The sequence below is a fragment of the Camelus dromedarius genome, chromosome 23, assembly GCF_036321535.1.
Source record: "Camelus dromedarius isolate mCamDro1 chromosome 23, mCamDro1.pat, whole genome shotgun sequence".
Classification (NCBI taxonomy): Eukaryota; Metazoa; Chordata; class Mammalia; order Artiodactyla; family Camelidae; genus Camelus; species Camelus dromedarius.
The window spans coordinates 20,052,020-20,075,715 of NC_087458.1; the positions used below are offsets into that span (position 1 = coordinate 20,052,020).

The following is a 23,696-nucleotide window of genomic DNA, read 5'->3' on the forward strand; positions in this document are numbered from 1 at the left end:
AAGACGCCTCTGCGGCCTGACGCAGACGCCTCCGCAGTGCCGATTCCAAGTCAGTGAAGCAACTACGGTCGCCATTTTAACTAAGGGCACGGGAGCGACTAACCACTATCGTCAACTTGCCTATCGCACGACGTTATCTTCCGCGCTTTTCTATCGGCGCGAAGCTTTCCTTCAGATCTCTGCCCGTAGTAAAGATGGCAGCGTCCCCCTCCGCTCTGATTGGTCGAATCCCTCCCTTAATCTTGGGTGCTCTTGGGGCTGGTTAAGGAGCGCTTGGCTGCTAGCTGAAATCTGTGTGTAGTTTCGGGCCGTAAAACCATTTTGGATTTGCTTGCCTTCCTCTTTCTGAAGACCCTAGGTCGGCCGCCAGGTCTGGGAGATTTGAAATGCGGGGCTGAGTTCCTCCTTGTTTTCCGGTTCTGCCTGTAGGAACCTTCGAAGAAGGGTGTATGGAGGGGAAGGGCGTGCGCCTGCTGACTGGCCCCTTCTGCCTCTGCAGGGGTCCCGCCTCGCGCTGCTGTCTGGAGTCGTTCTCTTGTCACTGCCTGCCACATCTTTGTTAATAGAAGTGGAAACTGATGCATTGGGTGGGGGAAGGTCTTTCCCCTAACAAACTTCCCCAAGGGTCCCAAAGACCTTGCAGGTTTGTCTAGTTTCTAGACATATATACTTAAATGTTCAGCGGAGAAGGGCTTAAATATTGGAGAAGAGAGTGGAAACTCTTAGCATTTTAAGAGATTTGTGTGTATTTGCAAAACTGACTTGACCACGGTCCAAAATCCGCAGCGTGAGATTCCTGAGCGTCCCGCCAGACCTGCTCCAACATGTTCTCCTGTTGGTTAAGTCGGCTATACTGGGCTTTATCCAAACCCACCGGAAGGACCAAGCCGCTCATCTGGAGTTCTCTCTCCCGAAGTCTGGTACTGAGTTCACAAAGGAGAATTCCAGGTGAATGCATTGAAGAGCTTTGTCCTCTGAATAGCACTTCCTCCTGTTCTCTGCAGCCAGTGATTATTCCATTTTCCCCCTAATCTTGACTGTGTAGCTTTATGAGTATACTCAGATCATTCACTCTCTTAATTTCTTATAATGTATTATAAGAAATATATAACTAATTTTTTCCCCTGGAGTTTAAAAGGACCGGAAAAGTGACCACATGAATAGGCTATTCATTTAGTTGATGCTACTAATAAGAAGCCTAAAAAATTCGTTCATACTTGAGAATACTTTGAATAGAGTTTTATTGTGTACAAGTGACTGTTTCACTCTGTAGTCATACTAAAACTAGTTACTGCACCATCAAACTTAAGTAATTCTCAAGATACTTTTTTCATTTGGGGAAGAAATGTGCAGTATTAAGAATAGGGTAATTTTACGTCAGTGCGTATGCTGGGTGATCAAAAATATTTAGATTTCTTAACACAAGGCAAAAAATTACATTAAGATAGTTTATTCACTTAGTTTTTGACATATTTGCAGGTAAACTTAATAGTGATTGATTACATTCTTCGACTATAAATTTCACCCATTGACATGAAATACTAAAGGTAATGTGATTTGAGGGTCTATTTACAAGCAATTTTGTAAATGATATATTTTTAATCTTGCTTTTTTCTTCTTTTTTTAAGAACTCAGTAGCTTCGTTGCCCGGACCAACACGTGTGGAGAGTTGCGTTCTTCTCACTTAGGTCAAGAAGTCACCTTATGTGGATGGATTCAATACCGAAGGTAGAGACAGATAGTTTAAGGATGTATTGTGGTGGTGTTTTCCCAAGGCAGTTCCAAACCTTTGTTTATTTTTAAGCTCAGGTAAGCTGGCAAGCTTCAATAACATAAAAAAAGCTTATTTTATTCTAAATTTAGGTAGAGAAAAAGCCTAAAAACATGAACAGTGATTCCTTTATGTTAGAACCCATTTTGTTGTTCTTCATCTCTGTATTCCAGAACATACCTGAATAGTGTTTTTAACTCACAATGAAGACAAATACATAGATTGTGTGACCTCCCTAAAGAATATGTCCCAGAAGAGTGAATATTTGACCCATACATTTGGTGACTTTTATCTCCTGAACTCAAAATCTAAGGAGGCTTCTATACCTCTTCTTGACCCTAAACAGTATGAGGAATGTAGGTTGAATACTAAAATTTTGGGATTTGGGGAAGCTTTTGATGGTTTACAGAGGTATTAAGTTAGCACTGGACCTCCTTTAGAAGATTTTAGATTGCATCTTATTTTTAGGAAAAGATTTTATATTGCTATACTTAGAAAATGTCCATCTAATTACCTCTCCCCCCCCAAATTTTTTTTTTAATTTTTTAAATGTCCAATTAGATGTCTCAAATATCCTAAAATATTCTCCTTGGATTTTAATATGTGGAAAGTTTCCAAATTTAATAAAATTTTCTTCTAAAGACTTAAGCCAATGGCATTTAGAAATTTTTTTAATCTACCTTTTCATTAATAAGCCATCTGGATAGCATTAGTAAACTGTACATATAGCTAATAAAAGTTGAAACTGTAAATGAAAAAAAGTGTTTTTCATTAATAAGCTACATAGATAACTGTATGAATGTAGCTATGAAAGCAATTATATATTATAAAAAAGGAAAGTAGGAAATTGCATGGGTTTTTATTTGCTTAATTTGTTTTGCCTGCTTAAATTTTGGTCTCAGAGATTTTATCCTAATATATTCATTTTCTTCATTAATCAGGCAGAATATCTTCCTGGTCCTAAGAGACTTCAATGGGCTTGTTCAAGTTGTCATTCCTCAGGATGAGGTAATAATAAAAGTTTCCTCCTGTTATCTGAAAGCCTCTGATGCTGTGGTTAGAATGAGCTAAACATATAGGATAAGTATATTTGAGGTTTTAAATGAAGAAGTTTATTATTAATGAAAACTAAAAACCACAAGAAGCAACACTGAGACAAATGACAAACTGGGAAAAAAATATGTGCAAATCGTGCCACAGACAAAGGACTAATTTCTCTAATATCTAAAAGGCTACTATAAATCAATTTAAAAAATTTGTTTTAAAAAGACCAGTGACCCAGTAGAAATACAAATGCAGAATATGAACATAAAATTCAGAGAAAATACAAATGGCTATTTTTCTGTATGTCTATAGACATATTAAAATACGCCCAGCTTCACCCATAGGTAGGGAAATGTGAATTAAAACTACACAGAATTGTTATTTTGGATGCATTGGATTGACAACACACTGTGTTTGGGAAAAAACAAATGTTCATACATTCCTGGAGGGAGTCCAGATTGGCATTAGATCCATGGAGAGCAATTTGACAATATCAAAATTATGAATGCATATATCCTTTGAACCATTCATTCCACTTCTAGTCAATTATCTTAAAATTATCTTACACATAGACTTACGTAAATGCAAAATGACACAAATACAAGGTTATTTACTGCTGGATTATTTTTAATAGGAAAAAAAATTGCAAACAACCTAGATGTTCCCCAGTAAGAGATCGGTATAAAAAAATAATGTAATCCTTATAGCCGTAGAAAAAAGACTGAAGAAGCTCTTTATGTACTAATATGGAAAAAAATCCAAGGTATATTCTTAGTTAAAAATATAAGATACAGAAGAGCATGTAAGGCGACACTAGCTGTATTAAAAAGGGTGTGTGTGTGTGTATGTATGTTTCAAGTGTGTCCTGGAAGGACACATAAGTATCAGCTAATGTTGGGTATCTCTGGGGAGGGGAACTGAGGGGCTGGAGGACAAGGATAGAAGAAAGACTGTACATCTACTTGTACCTTTTGAATTTGAACCATGTGAAGGTCCTACCCACTCAAAAAATAATTACAGTTAAATTTAGATAAAGTAGACTCTCATCATGCTTGTTGGGCAACATTGGTTTCTATGGTAGTAATATTTACAAATGCTTGTACGCCTGAGGAAAATAAGATTTACTCAGCTTTTAATGTTTGAAGTAAGTAAAGAGCAATGGATTGTCTCTCAGGGATCAGGATGCAGAGACGAGCATAGTTAACCCAGGAGAACTCCTTCACTTTGGACTCCATTATTGCTATTCGATTTAACTGCTCCTAAGGTTAACCCTGGAGACAGCTGCCTTTAAAGTATGTGGGACTTGTTTGCATTAATCATTTGTTTCCTTATTTTCCTTTAAGGAAAAAAAAAAATCTTAACTAATAGTTTTTCTTGCTATAATATGTGGAGTCAAAATGGGGATGTAATTTACCAAATTCTTTAATAAAGTCATTAAGGGCAGCCCCACTATTCATGGCAGTTAAGCTATGAGTACTAACATTTTTCTAAACCCATAATTTACAGTTGCTACAGAGTCCTCTAAGTTCATTTGTTTGTTTTCCCCTCTTATTCTGTAGTCGGCTGCGTCTGTGAAGAAGATTTTGTGTGAAGCCCCTGTGGAGTCTGTGGTGCAAGTGTCTGGGATAGTAATTTCCCGACCTCCAGGACAAGAGAATCCAGTTAGTCATTTAGAAACTGTCTGTTTCAATTTCACCTGTATACATTTGCACGATCTGTCTATACATTCAGGCAACAGACACTGAGCACCTATTAGATGTCAGGCACTAATGCTCTGTAAGTTCTACAAATGAACCTACAGATTAAAAAGTCTTCACTACGAGCACAAACACCTACATATATATGCCTATTATGGCATTTTTTAATGAGCACATCAGCCAGAGATATGCATAAGAATGTCAAAGTCATACACATTTAGGCTTTAGACTACACACTATAAGCACCCACACATATTACATATGTGAATCAATATATTTGTTTACAAACATTTGTTGTGTACCTGTCCTGATGAATGATTTTAAAAATAGACCTTTTCTCTGTCTCTCTAAGAAAATGCCAACAGGTGAGATTGAAATCAAAGTTAAAACAGCTAAACTTCTGAATTCCTGCAAGAAGCTGCCCTTTGAAATCAAGGACTTTTTGAAGGTGCCATCCTCTGTTATTAATATAGTAGAATATCTAGAAAATGTTGATGACCAGTAAAGTGTTTTCGGAGTTTCTTAAAGAAAAAGCTAAACTTCTATAAAATTAAGCATCTTGAATATTGATATATCATGAATTATTCTGTTCTGCAATTTTCTGGTGAAGTGTTCTTGAATAGCAATAGTTCATTAAGCTGTGCTAGTTCCTAAATACCTAGAATGTTTTTTCAGACAGCTTGAAACACAACTGTCTTTTTTTTTCTTTCTCCTGGGTCATAGAGTAGATGTTTATTTAACTTTTTAAGAAACTTCCAAACTGTTTTCCAAGATCATTTTACTATTTAAACTCCCACCAGCAATGCATGAGTTTCATTTGCTCCACATTGTCACCAATATTTATGTTACTATTTTAATTTTCACCATTCCAGTGAGTGTGTGGTAGTATCTAATTATAATTTTAATTTGTATTTTTTTTAACAATTGTATTTAAGACTTGAATGTTGTTTTGCTCAAGTTTTTTTGTTGCCATTGGCTTATGTTTTGAAAGGAAATTTACATCTAGCTTAGAAATGGCCAAATGGCATAGGAGATTCTGCATGTATTAAGTTTAAGCCTCTAACGGTGATAAAATGTTTGCTTGACTTCCCAAGTATATAAATATGATTACGGTAATCTAGGATATTCTCTGAGGCAGCTAGACAGCACTGGGTAACTAAACCCAGCTAATTTTCAGCTTTGTCAAAATTATCTACAATTGTAAACCTGTATGTATCTAATTTGTAAACTAATCTAGAAAGGAATTTTTAAATTACTTGCATGGCCACTTAGTCTACATTTACGTTCCCAATACTTAATCTTATAATTAGAAAAAGCAATATAATTACAGAGTTAACCTTGTTGTGGGGGAAAAAAGGAAATAATACAGTTTTCCCCCACCTATAAGCTTTCAGAAAGAGAAGTAACAGGTAGTTCTTCTATTTCTTATATCAAAGAAATAAGCTACTCCAGGGGAAAGGACTTTTAAAAAAAGTTGTCAGCACAAGAGGGATGCAGGGATGTAGAGCCTTGAAAATAAGCAGACCTCCTCACCATTCCTACTGGTTCAGCCATGGAGGTTCTCTCTGCTGTCCCCATGCATTTCTTACACTTGTAGTCCCATTCAGGTGATAAAGTCATGGCTGTTTCTGACTGTGGTGTAGTCTTCGAAATCTTAAAAAAAAAAAAAAAAAAATTTCAAGATTCAACTGTGGACTTAAAAATGAATGGATAATATTTAGTAAGGTAGGCAACTTGCAACCAGTGAAGGGTGACTTACTGAAAAATGTAAAATCTGTACTAGGAACAAACCCAGAAGTTGCAGGAGCTGAGGATGGTGGTGTAGCACAAGTGGTGGAAGCCAAAGGTAGAGCTAAAGTCGTTGAAAATTCAGAACCTGTATCTACAGTTAACATCTTTTTAATATTCGAAAACTATTTAAACATAAAAATCTTTCAATTTGTTTAGAAAACAGAGGCTCTTCGTTTGCAGTATCGCTACTTAGACTTGCGTAGCAGCCAAATGCAGTATAACCTGCGACTGAGGTCTCAGATGGTCATGAAAATGCGGGAATATCTCTGTAATCTGCATGGTAAGGGAAGTGCCTGGATGTTCTCTGGAGCTCTTTAGTGTCTCTTCTGTGTTATTTAGCAATTTTATTGCACCCCACTCCTTAGCCTCATTGGGTCAGTTGTTGCCAGAGGTCTGAAATTCACTTAATGTGTAAGGAATTTTTTTTTTCATTTTTCAGTTTTATTAGGTAGACTTGTTAAAATTTGACTACCTGTATACAGTATATTGCACGTAAATACATATACAAAATATACTGCACATATTTTTTTAAATATACGTATATGTACTGTTCACTGTTTCTAAGAACGTTTAGAGCTTTAGCTTTTTAAACTTACATAGTTATCAAAGGAATAAGCCAACCACAAAATAAGAATTATGTGTAAGGTAGTTTTTAAAGAAATGTTAATTTCCAAGTGTTTTGTCCTTGAGCTTAAATTAAATTAAATAACATAAAGCATAATTTGGTTCCCTACTGGGTCACAAACACAGCCTTTTGAAGGTGAAAGCATCTGTCACATTGTCTAAGTGTTTCCCATCATTGTTGAAGGTGCACCAGCCCTTTGGTTGTTATCTGTAAGTTTTTTTCATCATGTTTGTACATCATTTGTTGGAAGCTCAGAGATGTCATGTGACTGAAACTACTCTTCAATCAGTCCTGAGGATTTTTCTACTATATTTATGTTATTCTTGCTGTGATAGCAGAACATGTAGAAAACCAGAATAGGAGGGAGGATATAGCTCAAGTGGTAGAGTGCATGCTTAGCATGCACAAGGTCCTGGGTTCAAGCCCCAGTACCTCCTCTAAAAATAAATAAGTAAACCTAATTACCTCCCCCTAAAAAATAAACTTAAAAAAAGAGAGAAAACCAGAATAGTTCAGTAGACGATCCATCAAACAGAATCATTTCATGCTAAAAGTATCAACTTTATGAAGAAAATAGGATTTTATGAAAATCTTTAGCTTCCTTCTTGGGTTTGCAGAAACTAGTATCAGTAGGCTTGGTAACTTATTTCAGTCAAAATTCCTAACAAAAGAGTAGCCTCAGATTTGTTGTACTGTCCTGTAGATGACATATTTGATCAATTCCTATCAAATTATGATATTTCTCTCTTTGTAGGGTTTGTGGATGTAGAAACACCAACATTGTTTAAGAGGACTCCAGGGGTATGTATGTTCCTTAAATCAGCGTATTCATAATGTCCTATTAGTTATGAAACTGGACCACTTTTTTTTTATATTCACTTAGTTGTACCTTTTAAAATTTATTTTACTGCCTTAGGATGGTCACATTAACTAGGTCTTCTCAAAAGTTGAGAAAATGACATGGGTCAGTATTTTAGGTCAGAATCCTGTTATCCTCCATGTGTTTTCTTTTGTTGAGGTTTATGGCTGCAAATCAATATTGAGTTGGTTCCTTAAAAATAAATCCCTTGTTCATTAAGAACTGGCATTTTTAAATGTTGACATTTAATCTATTTATACACTCTTATGAACTTATAAAACTATAATTTAAATTTAGAAAAGCAGTTAGGAATTACCTGAATCGGAATTAATGCACAAAATCCTTTTAGCTACTAACAGCATTGGGAGTTCATTTCAACAAGCAATTGTACATTTAATACTTACAATGTACAAACATTATTTAAAGTCTAGTGTGTGCAAGCCTTTTGGGGACTAAAGGATGAGCAAGAAACGGTCTCTGGTATTGTGGGAACTTGGCTCTTTATAGTTGATTTCATTGATGAGCTGAAGTATCGACTTGCACCAGTTCTTGGACTTGTTTTTTTAATAATACCTCTGCTCTCCCCCTCTCTCATTCAAAGGGTGCAAAAGAGTTTGTCATACCATCCAGGGAACCTGGAAAGTTTTATTCTCTCCCTCAGAGTCCTCAGCAGTTTAAGCAGCTTCTGATGGTTGGTGGTTTAGACAGGTGAGCTTTCTTCATGCTAGCCGTGGTCAGAAAAGGGAAAGAGGGCAGGCGGAAGGGAAAAAGGAAATAGATTTGTCTGGTGTCCTAAAAGAAGGTTAGAAAATGTATAAGAGTTTGGAAAATAGTTATAAAATACCCTAAAAACGTGTAGTCATTATGTAAAGATTTATTGGACGGCCACCATGTACAAAGCTCTTTGCTAGTAGATGGGGCAGGGGATTATAAACAAAAACAAACAAAAAAATAGGTTTTGCTCTCAAGGAGCTAATGAATCTAATAGGACAAAATAGAATAATAAATAAAACCCAGGATAGGAGGTATATAGCTCAGTGGTAGAGTACATGCTGGGCATGGATGAAGTCCTGGGTTCAATCCCCAGTGCCTCCATTAAGGGAAATATACATACATACATACATACATACATACATACACACAAACAAAAACCAACTGTATAGGGGGAGGGTATAGCTCAGTGGTAGAGTTCGTGTTTAGCATGCATGAGGTCCTGAGTTCAATCCCCAGAATCTCCATCAATAAATAAATAAACCTAATTCCCCCCTGCCAAAAAAAAAAAAAAAAAAAAAAAAACTGTGACATAAACCAAAAGTAAGGATGTTGAGAGTTGCAAATTAGTTGTATTATGAGGTTTGAAAATATTGTTTTGGGAAATATTAAAAACTTTGTGAGCTACGCCTTCTGGGACACAGCTGCATTTCAGCAGATGAAGATGAGAGCTGGAATGGCCCACAGCACAGGAAAGCTCAAGTGTATGCATGGAGCAATGAGTATTTCAGTTTGGCTGAAGCAAGAGTGTGTGTAAGGAAGCATGGACTGCCTTGCCTGTCAGTGTAATACATGAATATCCAAAGGTACCACTGTATATTTTAACAACAATGTAGAGAGTAGTTGACTTCTCATGGGTCAACTATGTGTCTGATTAGATTAGCGCATCAGAAAGAATTTTCAAATTTCTTATGTCCTTTAGGTATCATTATTAATTGACTTCATAGCCTGTGTTGCCAGGGACTTTTGGGGAAAAGTGTGGGTGTCTTCCCAGAATCATGACTCAATGCTGTTTTTCAAATGCAGGTATTTTCAGGTTGCCCGATGTTACCGAGATGAAGGTTCGAGACCAGACAGACAGCCCGAATTTACTCAGGTACTAAGTTATATGCACTTGTCTCTTATTCATGCAGCCTTGCCACAGCTAAGTCTGTCAAAACCAGGACAGAAATTATATATACTTTTTTCTCATGACTTCTCATTACATTTATCCATCAAATATTGAATTAAACTAACCTGCAGTTAAGGCACTAATTATTTACTTTTTGATCCATTTCATGTGTCCTTTTTATAAGGACTATGGTCATCAGCTAAGGAATGACAAGAGATTCCTACTATATTTTAATGATCATAATACGGTAAAATTCTTGAAACAAATCTCTTGTGCACTAAGAACCAACAGTTCTGTATATTGATATCCATTTATCTAGTCAAGAGTCATCAAAACTATGATTGCATTTCTGTATGGTATCATATTAGTCAGTGTGATGAAGCACAAAACCTGTAATGCTTTGGAGTTGGACAGACCTGAGATCAAATGTAGTTTCACTTCTTACTAACTATACATACTTGGGCAAGTTACTTAGCCTCTCTGAGCCTCAGGCCATGAGACAGCCATGGGAACTAAACAAGGTGATGTGTGACAGGCATGAGCACGGTGCCTGACCTAAAACAGATGTACTAAACAGGTATATTACACCCCCGCCCCTTTGTATTAAGTCTTTATGTGCAGAATCCTATGGTAACCTGAAACCAGAGAAATGTATAAATGCATATGGACCTATTGATATTGTGGCTGTTCAAGTTAGTTTCTGTATGTTGTTTTGGTTTCAGATTGACATAGAGATGTCTTTTGTAGACCAAACCGGGATCCAGAGTCTAATTGAGGGTTTGGTCCAGTATTCGTGGCCCAATGACAAAGATCCTGTGGTGGTTCCTTTTCCTTCTATGACTTTTGCTGAGGCGTTGGCCGGCTATGGAACTGATAAACCAGACACTCGCTTTGGGATGAAGGTAATTTTCTTCACTTTTCCAGGCTGAAGTCTTTTTAAACCACCGTTTAAGTGATGTTTACAACCTCTTATACACACTATTATATTTTTTGTTGCTACTGTTAGCTTGTTTCCTTTTTGTTACCCAGCTACAGCAGGAGAGAATAATAGTGTGTTAGCAATACAGTATCTTTTTTCTATCTGCTGTTCCAAGATCCATTTTCAAAAGCAACATTCTTGCCATAAAGTTTTTATTACTGACAAGTTATTAATTATATGGACATGAATGATAACTTGAAAGGAAAAAAAAACATGTTCTTTCCTCTTCAACTTTTCTTAAGCTAAAATGGCACTTGGAAGACAAATGATTAAGAGTTATTTATTCCTTTTCTCTGGTCTATAAAGAACTCAAACATATGGAAACATTTATTCACATTGTTAAGATCTATGCATGTTTAAGGATAAGGGTGGAATTTATATAGAGCAGCTTCCCTTCGCAAGCCTCTTATTTGCTCTTAGAGAGCCAGCAGCCCTTTCTTTGTTGCTGTAATGCTGGTGACATTTTGTATGTCAGTTCCCAGTGCAGATTTCTTAGCAATTGAATTTCGCTTGGTCCGTGAATAGGCAGTGCTCAATTCTTTTCTTCTTTTTTTTTTTTTTTAACTTTTTTTTATTGAGTTATAGTCATTTTACAATGTTGTGTCAAATTCCAGTGCAGAGCACAATTTTTCAGTTATACATGAACATATATATATTCATTGTCACATTTTTTTTTCACTGTGAGCTGCCATAAGATCTTGTATATATTTCCCTGTGCTATACAGTATAATCTTGTTTATCTATTCTACATTTTGAAATCCCAGTCTGTCCCTTCCCACCCCCTGCCCCCTTGGCAACCACAAGTTTATATTCTATGTCTATGAGTCTGTTTCTGTTTTGTATCAGTGCTCAATTCCTAGAATGAAAAAAAATGTAACACACAAAAAGTCATAACTGCCTACTTACAACAACCAACTTAACTACTCCTTGTTCCTTCTTTTGTGATATGGAATAGTGGTTCTTAAGTCAGACTGCTTAGGTGAAATCCTGGCTCTCTCACTTCCCAGCTCTGTCATCTTGGACAAGCTATGTCCTTCTCTGTGCCTTGGTTTCCTCATCTATTAAATGGGGATAATACTAGTACCCTGTTGGGTAGATGAAATGAATTAATACTAATGAATAATATGTTAGTACATTAACACTTGTCGTGGTGCCCAAACCATGATAAACACTCTATGAATGCATTCTAAAAATGTTAACAAGATCTACTTTACTTTTTTAAATCTTGTTTGTAAAATACTTTGAGATAACAATTAATTCATGTTTAGTTATCCTTTTTGTTACCCATATTCCAGATTGTGGATATCAGTGATGTGTTCAGAAACACAGAGGTTAGATTTCTTCAGGATGCACTTAGTAAACCCCAAGGAACTGTCAAAGCCATATGTATCCCTGAAGGAGCAGTAAGTGGAGCACAATTCTATATTTTCTCTAAAATGTATATTTGGGAAGTAAACATTGGCACATTTAAACTTCAGAAAGAACAGTTCTCTTTAAAAAAGGATATATATTTTTCCTCTCCATTTTTTTTGGGGGGGGGGCTGTGGGGGAAGGTAATTAAGTTTATTTATTTAATTTTTTCTTTTTCCTAATGGAGGTACTAGGGATTGAACTCAGGACCTTGTGCATGCTAAGTATGCACTATATCACTGAGCTGTACCCTCTCCCTCACCAAGGATATATATTTTTATATAAAGTCTAACCGTGTCCCTAAAACTATACGTAGAGAACAGTAAAACCTTATGAATATGCATTTACACTCTCAAGATCTATAGCTTTATTTTTTCCCCTTTTAAACAATGCTGTAAAATATCCTGTACTTCATTTGGGATTATTTCCACCAGTGCTGAGTGTAAAATAGTATTCATAGTCTGTCTGCAGCCTCAGTTTGTCCAAAGGCTCTCAGCCCCATGTCAACTCCAGCATAGCCCTTGCATGTTGGTTCGTGGTCTTCTGAGGCTCTGAGGTCAATATTCCATTAATAACAGGGAAAGAGAAAGGAGGTGGGAGCTGTGAAAAGCAAAAGGGAGGGGAAATGAGGGTAGAAAGAAGAGAGAATGGTTGGGCTGGACAGGCATTGACTCTAAAGTCATGGGACATGTCTATTTTCTGTAGTTAGCACACCTGCTTTGAAAATAATAAGAGTTCCAAAAGTATTCTGAGTAAGACTATTATTTCAAAAGACTACTCATTTCGATACATAAGCATATTAATATATTTAAAATGGGGATAAGAATTCAGTCTCGTTACTTTTTTTTTCACTTCGTATGTTCAGTGGGAAGTAATTTGGTGTCTGTACTCTAGTCCAGACACCATGAATGTGTCCAGGTAAGCTCAGTATGATATATATTGCTTGCTGTTGTTATTTACCCCAATTTGAGTATGTCCTCTCTTCTCCAAGTAGATTGTAAGGACTGTAGGGTCATGAACCATGCTTTCACCTTTTTGTATGTCCTCTCCCTAGTTAAGTGCCCCATGAGTATTAGTGATGATGACAGCCATTGTGTCTCACTTAGAAAGATACTGAGATAATTTAGAAGAAGTAAGATATAATTAATTTTAAGAGACCTGAAATAATCAAATTCAAATCCTCTTATTGACCCGAAAGTTATTTTATCTTTCACTATTTAGTTGTAGAGATTCATTTTGAACATTTTTCCCACATATTATATATGAAGGGTCTTTTGTGGAATACATCCATGGCTATTTCCAATAAGACCTGCATTATTCGAAAAAAAATAAACTTTATAACAAGCTTTAAAATTTTGTTATTTGGAAGCAGAAATAAAATTTTTATTGACTCGTACTATTGTGATGGAAAGACACAAAATACATTTGTATCCCATTCGATATTATTAACATGTTTATGAAACTAAATGTTTTATTGATGAGTTTACTTTGATTTTTTTCCTACCAGAAATACTTAAAAAGAAAAGATATTGAGTCCATTAGAAAATCTGCAGCCGACCGTTTCAAACAGGTAAGGAGTTAGAGAAGTTATTTTCCTTTCTTTTAGAGATTCAGTATTTTTAATAATTGCTTGTGCTCTTATGCTGTCATTAGTTTTGAGGGTCTGGCTATGTTAGATCATTCTTCTAACTTTTCTTCCTTTTATTTTTAAAGTTAATCTTACCCCTGGATATAACTCCAAGACTTCAACTTAGTTGATTCGCCATTAATCAGAATATGAATGTTCAATCATAGCCTTCTAAAATAAACAGCAGTACTTTAGGGCAGTTAGGAAAATAAATAGAGCCCAGTGTGCCCAAGGTTTAAATGAAAGCATGGCAGGTGTGAAAGAAAGCCTGTATGGATTGATTGTTCTTCCCACACCCTTTTTAAAATTCTGAATTCACCTTTCCTTTGAATGGCACACTTTGTGTTCTTGGCTTCGCGAACGTTAGAACTAAAAGACAGAGGAGCAGGTGCAAGGAGTGGGCATTCTTACATTGTCACTGGAAGTGTAAACTGCCTCAGCCGTTTTGGAATCACTGACTTGAAAAATAGTCATGTTCTTGGAGTCAATAACTTTCTGTACTTTAAAGAAAGGGTTTTAGGTATGAAGACACTTAACGCTCATCACAGAATTATTTATAACAGGAAAAAAAAATGAAACCATATGGCAGTGATTAAATAAATTCAGGTAGAATTAAAGGGATCAGTATTAAAGTTCCTTTTTAAAACTCTGTCTCCTAAAAGTTTGTAATGTAGGGAAAATGTTTGGGTTATAATGACTTGTAAGAAAAGGAGGGTACAGAATTACAGGTTCACTGATCCTAACCATGTATAAACACTGTATTTGTGTGTTGAAAGTGGACTACCCACCTCTCCCACCACCACAACTCAGTCTCATACATCAAGCTCAAAGGGATTTTTTCAGTAAAAAGGAAAGAAAGATAAGGATAGTGGTTTCCAAAATGGGTCAAGGCAAAATAAGAAAACTCAGGGAAATGTGTAAAGTTTTTCATAAAGTTAAAGAACTGTTCCTTACTTCTTGTTTTTGCTATGGAAATTTTTTTTCTTTTATGAAATGATGGTAATAATAAATGATATTTTGGTTTTGTTTTATGCCCCTGATAAAATTCAAAATTGGCAACCCTTATAATCTCCCACTTTTGTTGCTTTATTTTTATTTTACTAGTATTTAAATCTGCATTTAGGAACCACAGGACCAGGAAATAAGCCTGAAGGTTAACTTTGGTAGCCTGTAGTTGATGGGACTATTATTACATTTTCTTCTTTCCTCCTTCTCCTCTTTTCTTTTTTGATTTCCTAATTTCCTGAATTTTTTATTTTTTAGTAAAAGTTTTAAATTCATTAATATGTTTTAACTTGATTTGGCTTAAATTGTGTTTAATATGTTTATTTTTAGCAGTATGCTATGTGCATGTTTTAAAAAACATATAGTAAAGAAGGATTAATAATTCAGTGCAGAAGTGTTTACTCTAGCTCACTCCACTCCAGTCCCATACCAGATTGCCTCTGTTCTTAGAAATAATGTCTACATGCTGCCTTTTTTTTTTTTAATTTAACTTATCCATTTTAAACCTTATCTAACTTCCTGCAGTGAGAGATAAGGCTCATATACACAGGCCTGACCTAGTTCCTCTGTATCTTCCTGCATCTGGCTTCTTTGGTAATTCATATTCCATTCACATGAAACCTGCCCCCAAATGAGCAGATTCTCCTACTTGCTGATATCCCGTCCCACCCTCGGTTCTTTTTTTTCCTCCTCCCCCCCCATCTTGGTGAGATCACTTTTACATTACTTTAATACCATTTTGAAGGGCTTCAGGGAGGGAATGTGGGTTGTTTTTAGAACAAGAAATCTTTGTACTTCAAGAAAAATCAATCCCAGTTTTCTTTCAATGTGAATAATAAGTCTTTTTCCTTATCACAGGAGGTCTTACCTGTATTCCTGAAAGCCAGCAGAAACTGGAATTCTCCGGTTGGTAAGCTCATAATGGAGGAGCAAGGGCTGCAACTAATCAGACTGCTGGAGGTCCAGGAGGAGGATGTGGTCCTGCTAACTGCTGGAGAACGCGAGAAAGCAGTAAGCAGTTACCTCCCGGCACCTGATGCCTCTCTTCTCTTGTGTGTACAGTATACATTTGAAAGTGACTGTTAATTTCATAAAATGGAGCTGCTCTGCACGAGTTTTCATACTAGTGAATGTTTCTCAGCACTTTAGAATGCGCTGTATAAAAGCTAGAGTTTTTTTCATCAGGACCAGCCTCCATTGGCATTGCTCACATGGATTAGATCTGGCTCTGATTACAAGAGCCACTTAGTAGACAGCTGTTGGTATTCGTTGTATGACTGTGAAAAAATATTTTCATTTTTGAGGTTTTGCAGATTAAGAAAAGTTGGTGGTCCCAAACATTTGTACGTAATGCATTCCTGAAAATGTGGAGGGACAGATAGACTTCTGGAGCACTGCTGGGCTGGCAGACACCCCTGGCCCGACCTTCTTCCTCAGGAGCAGCGGTCAGAAGGTGGTGCGTGCTGCCACACACTGGCTAAGTCACCATCCCATCTCCAAGGAGATACATGGAAGGCTGGATTTAGCTTTAGAAATCATTATAAAATATACAAAGTGTGGTATTAAAGTCAAACATGAATATTGAAAATGTACTATAAAGGTCAGACAGGTTCAAAATTCATTCTTACGCTGTAGTAGGTCTTTATAGTGTCTGATTAGCACTTTATCAAGGTCATTCTTCTAATTTATATTTGCACTGTGCTTATTTATCATTGTTTCTTCCAAAGGAGAAGTTTCAGCTCAGCTACAAAGCTAAACATAATCCACTGTCCTTCCCTTTCCCTGCAGTAGAGTGAAGAAAGCTATTAAATTACAATTTTTTGATATTACAGTCTTTTTTTTTAATGAATTCACCTAACAACATTATTTTTGTGTAATGAGCCATGAGCCAGCATTGTTAAATTTGCTGGAGGATGCACCAGTTTATTACAAATTTTACTGTCAATGCATTTCCTTCTTCCTTCCTTTCTTTCTTTTTTAATTCATTTCTTAAAAAAGAAAAAATACTTGGGATTTTCTACTATATAAAAATCCTGCTACAAACTCATTTGTCTATTAACCTTTCCCCTGGTGTGAACCGAAACTGCTCGTGTTCTCTTCTCAGGGTGGTATTGCTCTCATTCCTCTGGGGCTTCTTGAGGGAACGCTAGAAACCAGACTCATGAGGACTAACATCAGCATTCTGAGTATGTCATAACGAAGGTGCCTTTTGTGGATTTCAGGCAGAATAGGCTCCAGAGTGGTACCCTGTGCGTGTCTCCAGGCACGCCTCCTGTTCTAACTGCCCTTTCTTGGGGATGCCCTGCCTGGCCTAGTTGGCAGTGTTTGCCCAGCACTGTTCTAAGTGCTTGGTGTATATTAACTCATTTAATCCTCATGCCAACCCTACTGAGAGAAGCACTGATACTGTTACCATTTTAAAAGATAACAAAACTTTGGCACAGGAGGTTCAGAATTGGTTCACACTCACAGCTAGGAGGTGGAGGAGCCAGATTTCTAACCCACAAAGTCTGGTTGGAAAGATCACACTGTTAAAGTAACCTGTAATCCCTACTGCCTCTCTAATAATCGCCAGCAGTTATCGCACATTAACTACATGCCAGGCTCTCTTCAGATCCCGACCACAACCCTGCAGGATCAGTAAGGAAATAATACCCACGACAGCTGCCATTTGTGTCGTACTTTATATCTTATCCGACTCGATCTTCTCAGCAGTCTTTTGGAGTAGATATTTTTATTGCCATTTTACTCTGGGAGAAGGTGCAGAGAAGTTAAGTCAGTAGCCAAACTGAGACATAGACCGAGGTTAATCAGGCTCTGATGCCTGTGCTCTCGGTCATTGTGTCATCAGGTACTCGCCGAGTCTGATGGTTGTTCTCAGCCACGCTGCAGTGAGAGCACTGTCAGATCTTTATCTCTTCAGAGGGTAAGAGTGTCTCATCTGTAAGTTGGCTAATCCTTTCTCAGAGAATGGCCTGGCTTTAGAATCCAGGTTGTGTCATCTGCCACCCACTCTGTCACAGCAGTTAACTCACCATTTGTATCACCTGTTTGCAGTGCTCTTTGTTGGGAAAGTTACGCCTGGAGTGCGCCGACCTTCTAGAAGCAGGAGGAGTGGTGCTCCGTGACCCAGCTCTGTTCTGTTTCCTTTGGGTGGTGGATTTCCCTCTCTTCCTCCCCAAGGAGGAAAATCCCAAAGAACTGGAGTCAGCCCACCACCCATTTACTGCTCCACACCCCAGTGACGTCCACCTCCTCTACACTGAGCCCCAAAAGGTACCATATCTATACTTCCCCATGATAAGGAAATGTGGGAGCGAAGTCAAAGAACTTCAGAACAGAAAGCCAGAGACCTTCCCTAACATAAAGGCTCTTTGAATCTTCTAGGTCCGTAGCCAACACTATGACTTGGTTCTAAATGGCAGTGAGATAGGAGGCGGTTCTATCCGAATTCATGATGCAGAGCTGCAGCGTTACATCCTGGCAACAATATTAAAGGTAACGGCATCTTCTAACCTGGCCTTTTTGTCTAACCAGAATGTTTGTCTGTTTTGTTAAAATTGTGTTATGAATGGAAGATTCACTAGATATAGAATAATATCCACTTATTTCTCTACCTTTAGTGTAAGACTTTGAAAAGTAAATGATGTAGAATAGATAAACAAGATTATACTGTATAGCACAGGGAAATATATACAAGATCTTGTGGTCACTCACAGCGAAAAAGAATGTGACAATGAATGTATGTATGCTCATGTATGACTGAAAAATTGTGCTCTACACTGGAATTTGACACAACATTGTAAAATGACTATAACGCAATAAAAAAAAGTAAAAAAAATTATAATAAAGAAAAGTAAATAATAGTAATAGGTATTTATTCATGCATATTACATATATGCCAGGCACTGTTTAAGTACTTCATAGGATGGACACATTTAATCCTTACAGTTACTTTTTGCATAAATACCTTTATTCTGCACATTGTAAAGATGAGAAACTCAGGCAGATTAATTTGCCCGAAGACACATAGCAAAGAAGTAAGTGGAGCAGGATTTGAATCCGGGCAGGGTGGCTCTCGAGCCCGGGCTCCTAACCGTCTAACCGCTTACACTGCTCAAAAAAGATGACTGAAAATGTAGATAATGCTAGAGAAAGAGAGGTTTGAGAGGATTTTATATCACTTAGTGTTTGAAGTGGGGGTAGATTTTAAAGATAGAGTGGGGTAGTCAGGATTTTCAACAGAAGAGTCTGTACAGATGCAGGCCTGAGAGTCTGCAGTCTGTTGATGATTCTACAGAAGGCTGGGGTAAGCTTCAGGAAGGAAAAGGTCCAAGAGAGTCTGATCCTGAAAGATCATTTTGTGGGATTAATTAACAGGTGTGAGGCGGGATGGAAGAACTTTATTTCTGAAAGCAGGACTGGAGAATTCAAAACACCAGACTCTCCCTTTCGCTTTAAGGACATTGTGAACTCCCTTAAACATTCTCCCAAGTCAAAGCCTCCAACCATCAGTGTCCTGGTCTATTTTATTCATTCCTTTCATTGTCAAACTCCTCAAAATGTCAAGGAAAATACATCATTTCTGCTTTTTCCCTGTACACCAGTGGTTCTCAGCCCTGCTGCACATTAGAACAGAATCACCTGGAGAGTGTTAAAAATGAAACACCCACTGCTCCACACCAGGCCAATTAAATTAAAAGCTCTAGGTACAGGGTTTTGGTATTTGTTCCTAAAAGCTCCCCGCTTAATTGTGATCTGTAGCTTCCTTAGGGGAGCATTTTCAGACACAGTCTCAACGTTTCCACACGCATGGCCCCACAGAAGTTACTTGGCACGGGTCACCAAATCCAGAGGCCTGGTGGCCCACAAGCTGTCTACCTCCCAGTAGCATCTGACATTGTTGCCTTCCTAATAACCATCTCTTCCTGCCTTTCATTCCTGCCTTTCTGAGTCCACATCTCCACGTCCTTACTTGCTCTTACTCTTTCTGCATTATCAGCAGAACAATAGCTGCATTTATGAGCCCCAGGCATTTCTCTGCATGTTTTAGCGTCTGTGACTTGTCATAGTCTCTTGCTAAACTGTAAACCTCTTAAGTTATTTTTTTGGACTAGACTTTATTTTCTGATTAGTGCCTAACTGTATTATGTGCCACTTAGTAGACCCTCAGTGTGTATTTAAATTGAAGTGTCTTTTGAATTTCAGGAAGATGTGAAACTGCTCTCCCATCTGCTCCAGGCTTTGGATTGTGGGGCGCCCCCTCATGGAGGAATTGCCTTAGGTAAACAGCCTGTCCATTCACAAGCTAAATTTCATTCCTTAGCGCCAAGTCTGAAATCTGGGCCCTCAGCTTACGGGGAAGAGGGTGGGGTTGGGGCAGGGTGGGGCGTGTGTGTGTGTGTGAAGGAGCATAGAGGGTAAGAGGCAAGCCCAAGAGTTCCAGTAAGAATTTAAGTTGGTGTTTTTCATTTGTGATCTATTTTTAAACTATAGTTAAGCAGTTATACAGCAGTTATAAAACTTAACTGATAATTTGCATTTTAAAGATTTTTCAATAGAATAAAACTGCAGAGTTGTAGGTGAATATTGCTCGGATCCCTGGAGGCCCACAGACACAGTCATAGGGACGTGGAGAGCACTGCTCCATAGAATTCAGCTTGTGTGGAAGGAGGAATATGCCAGGGCCCCTCTGATGGCCATGGTCGCTCACCTTGCTCGTTTTATCAAACAAGGAGGTGTGAGAAGTTCTAGGAAGCCCACCTAGGTTGTAGGCCCTCAACAACAGGGACTTCCTTCTGTGTTCTTGGAGTCCCCTGCATAGCACCTAATTTTGTTCAACCTTTGCTAAGCCCTCGTAAGGACTCATTATTTGCTATGAAGATTAATCCCAGTAGCATGTGAATATTAGCACTTTTCTAGAATGGGATAGAAAAGAACCTCTCAAACAAATAAAAGTTCCCTAAAAAGGCAGGGAACTGGGCTCAGCTGCACTTTATTAAGGATTTGTATTTAAAAGTTCCCTGCAACCTTTACAGAAAAACTAAGTCACTCCCTACCTTAGACTACATTCTCATCTGTTACCTTTGTGTTTTACAGGGTTAGACAGACTGATGTGCCTTATCACTGGAGCACCGAGCATCAGAGACGTCATAGCCTTCCCCAAATCTTTCCGGGGGCACGACCTCATGAGCAATGCCCCAGACTCTATCCCTCCTGAGGAACTGAAGCCCTATCACATCCAGGTCTCCTGGCCAACAGACCCAGAAGCAGAAAAGAGCTCATTGAATCATCCATGCCACCCAGAAAGCTGAGCTTTTGAGTTTTGTCCTCTGTGCTTCCCCAAGGCTAAAATCAGATCCGGAGTTCTGCTACAGATCTGATTTCAGGTCTTTAGATGGAAGGAATCCAGGCAACATTCTTTACCACAGTGAAGAAAGAGATAAAAGGTATGGAGGGGAGGGCATAGCTCAGTGGAAGAGCGCTTGCTTAGCATGCGCAAGGTCCTGGGTTCAATCCCTGGTACCTCCATTAAAATAAACCTAATTACCGCCCCTTCCCCCCAAAACCCAGAGGCACTAGAAGATTGATATATTTGGGTACATAAAAATAATAAAAAAATTTTTTAAAGGTATCCAGTTTTGACTTGATAATATGAATTATTAGGATTATTTTGGGACTTTTTTGAAGTTTTTTTACTCAGAGAGATGTGAAAGATGGCTCTCTGTTGGAGTAATATAATGGCAGTGTTTTCTAATCATGTTTTTCATACCCAGATAGTAATGGTTCTCTCAGGACAGAGGTAATCAAACCACATGTGAAGTGTGGGAAATTTCTTAGCCCTTTAGACTCGTCAGTTGATGGGAGGGGTCAGTTCAACCAGCCTTGTCAAGAAAATCCTACAAAGGATATAAGCTAGATAATGACATTCCAACTATCAACACAATCCAGTAAGAAGCAACACGATATAATGCAAAAAAAATCACTGAAATAAAAGTCACAAAATTTTAATCAGTACTTTACCTTGCAAGTGTATAAAACTCTCTTCGCCGCCCTACCTGTTTATATGAAATGTAAGCAGTACTTGCCCTGGCTCCCTCACGGGGCTCTTCTTGCCAGAATCCTAGGAGATGATATATGTGGAAGATAATGTGAGTGAAATGCTTTGAAAAACTATAAAGCATTAGACAAATGTAAGATAATGATATTATCCATCTGGAAACAGATACAGGTATATCTCTGTATTTTATAGTTTAAACAAAACTGACATCTGTGGTAAAAGGCAAACAGTAATTTCATTAATCAGCATTCTGCCTATATTTCTATTTTAAAAAAAAATCATCAATCCCCGAATAACACTCTTCCTCAGGTATAAGTAACTGGAACTATTAATTGATCTTAAACCAACCTCAAATGCAAAAAAAGTACACACTGAAACTCACTGTGATTTTCTTATACATTCTGTTGACACAAATAAAGGCTTATGATTAATCAGTAACTGTATAACAACATTGTAAATCAACTATACTTCAGTTGTTTTAACATCAGAAACAATTATGGGAACAAGGCCTTGATTAATGAAATTGTTCCTTTCTAGTTTTTCACTTTTCCCTTGATAGTCTTCTGATTTCTAATTTGTAAACACTAAGTGTAAGTGTTATATCCTTGCCTGTTTGTCTCAGTGCTTTAAGCAGTGCGACACTATAATCTTTTTCTATTTTAAAATAAAATCAGCTTCACTCCCAGGTCTAACTTGTGACGCTCAGTAGGCTGTGCAGTGTGACGTCCCTCACTGCTGCAGAAAGCTCGTTCACCGTTAGGTGGAGCTCTTCCCTGAAGTTTGTCCTTTAACCCATCTCTCCCCATTTGTGGATATTCTAGAGCCAAAAAAACCCTTGCTGGCAGAGTTCTTATGGTGAGAAAGGTGTCCGGCTCTGCCCACCCTTTGTCAGTGGAGAGAATTTCTAGAGATGCCCTTTTAGGTAGGAAAATGCAATTTTACATCCATCTATCCCACATGGGCATTAAATAATTCCTAGATATGATAAATTCACTACTGTTTAGAGCCTAATTCTGACCAAAATATTGTCTTTCTTCATGGAAGTGAGAGTTGAGGATATCCAAAATCCAATGAATATTTTCTAGGCTACAGATACTAGAGGCCCCAGGTCTCCAGCAGTATTACAGTCCCGTGCTGGCATCTCAGAGACCTAGTCACTTTGGGCATCACTCAGCTGTTCTTTAGTCCTATTGGGGAGGGGACAGGGAACAAACAAAAAAACCCATTCTGAAATCCAGGTTAATGTCACTATTTTAGATCTTGATCACTGAGGTGGTGTGAAATGTTCAGTGAAATATTTTCTAAAAAACTAAGTAACTAGTTACTGATAAAGTTTGAAATAACACAACCAGGGTTTTGGAATACACAAACTAATTGTCAACTGGAAGCCGAGTCTCTGCTTTAGATCCTATCTCCCCAACTTCCTAGGTAACTTAGACTTCTGCTAAGTCCCCAGTTTTAAAAACAACGTAAGCAACTGCCAGCTGTAACACCGATAGTTATTATTGGCTTCAAGAGAGCTCTGTCTTATGAACAAGTTCTCCCTGTTGGGAAGCAATGTGTCAGAAACTGAGTCTTGACGGGATTGTCTTATGCTCTTGGGCTTTGATTGAATGGAAGCAAGGCACCTATACAGCTGCTTCGTCTTTTCCCAGAATTCCCCTTTGAAGAACCAAAACCACCTGTGACACTGATTACATTCCTTGCTGCTGATTTTTCGTTCAGCACAATTCATCCTAAATATGCCACCTTAAAGATACTTTTTTCTTGTTTCATGGAAAGGGAGTCAGTTCATGATGTCAGAAATTACCAGGTACAAGACAGTGGACTTCATGGAAAGAACTTGTGTGAGTTGGACATACCTGCATTTAATTCCTGGCTCTACCACTCTCCAGTTACTCAACCTTGGCCCAAGCACTTAACCTTTCTAGGCTCCTGTTTCTTTA

At 37.8% G+C, this 23,696-nt stretch overlaps 1 protein-coding gene across 4 annotated transcripts; it reads left to right on the forward strand.

The window, feature by feature from the left end:
- Window positions 1-231: 231 nt before the first annotated feature.
- On the forward strand, window positions 232-21,707 carry DARS2 (aspartyl-tRNA synthetase 2, mitochondrial). 4 transcript variants are annotated; one of them, XM_010984543.3, is made up of 18 exons: window positions 232-643; window positions 787-948; window positions 1,629-1,728; window positions 2,713-2,779; window positions 4,375-4,476; window positions 4,865-4,960; window positions 6,460-6,583; window positions 7,683-7,729; window positions 8,389-8,495; window positions 9,585-9,654; window positions 10,392-10,571; window positions 11,944-12,051; window positions 13,566-13,628; window positions 15,549-15,701; window positions 17,748-17,966; window positions 18,078-18,188; window positions 19,899-19,974; window positions 20,790-21,707. In XM_010984543.3, exons 2-18 carry the CDS (start codon window positions 825-827, stop codon window positions 21,002-21,004), a joined length of 1,962 nt encoding a protein of 653 aa, XP_010982845.2. In that variant the 5' UTR covers window positions 232-643; window positions 787-824; the 3' UTR covers window positions 21,005-21,707. The 4 variants fall into 4 exon arrangements, with proteins under 4 accessions (XP_010982845.2, XP_010982844.2, XP_010982846.2 ...); XM_010984544.3 differs by having other exon boundaries at window positions 233-370; XM_031435740.2 differs by having other exon boundaries at window positions 235-370; window positions 500-948.
- The last annotated feature ends 1,989 nt before the right edge of the window (window positions 21,708-23,696 follow it).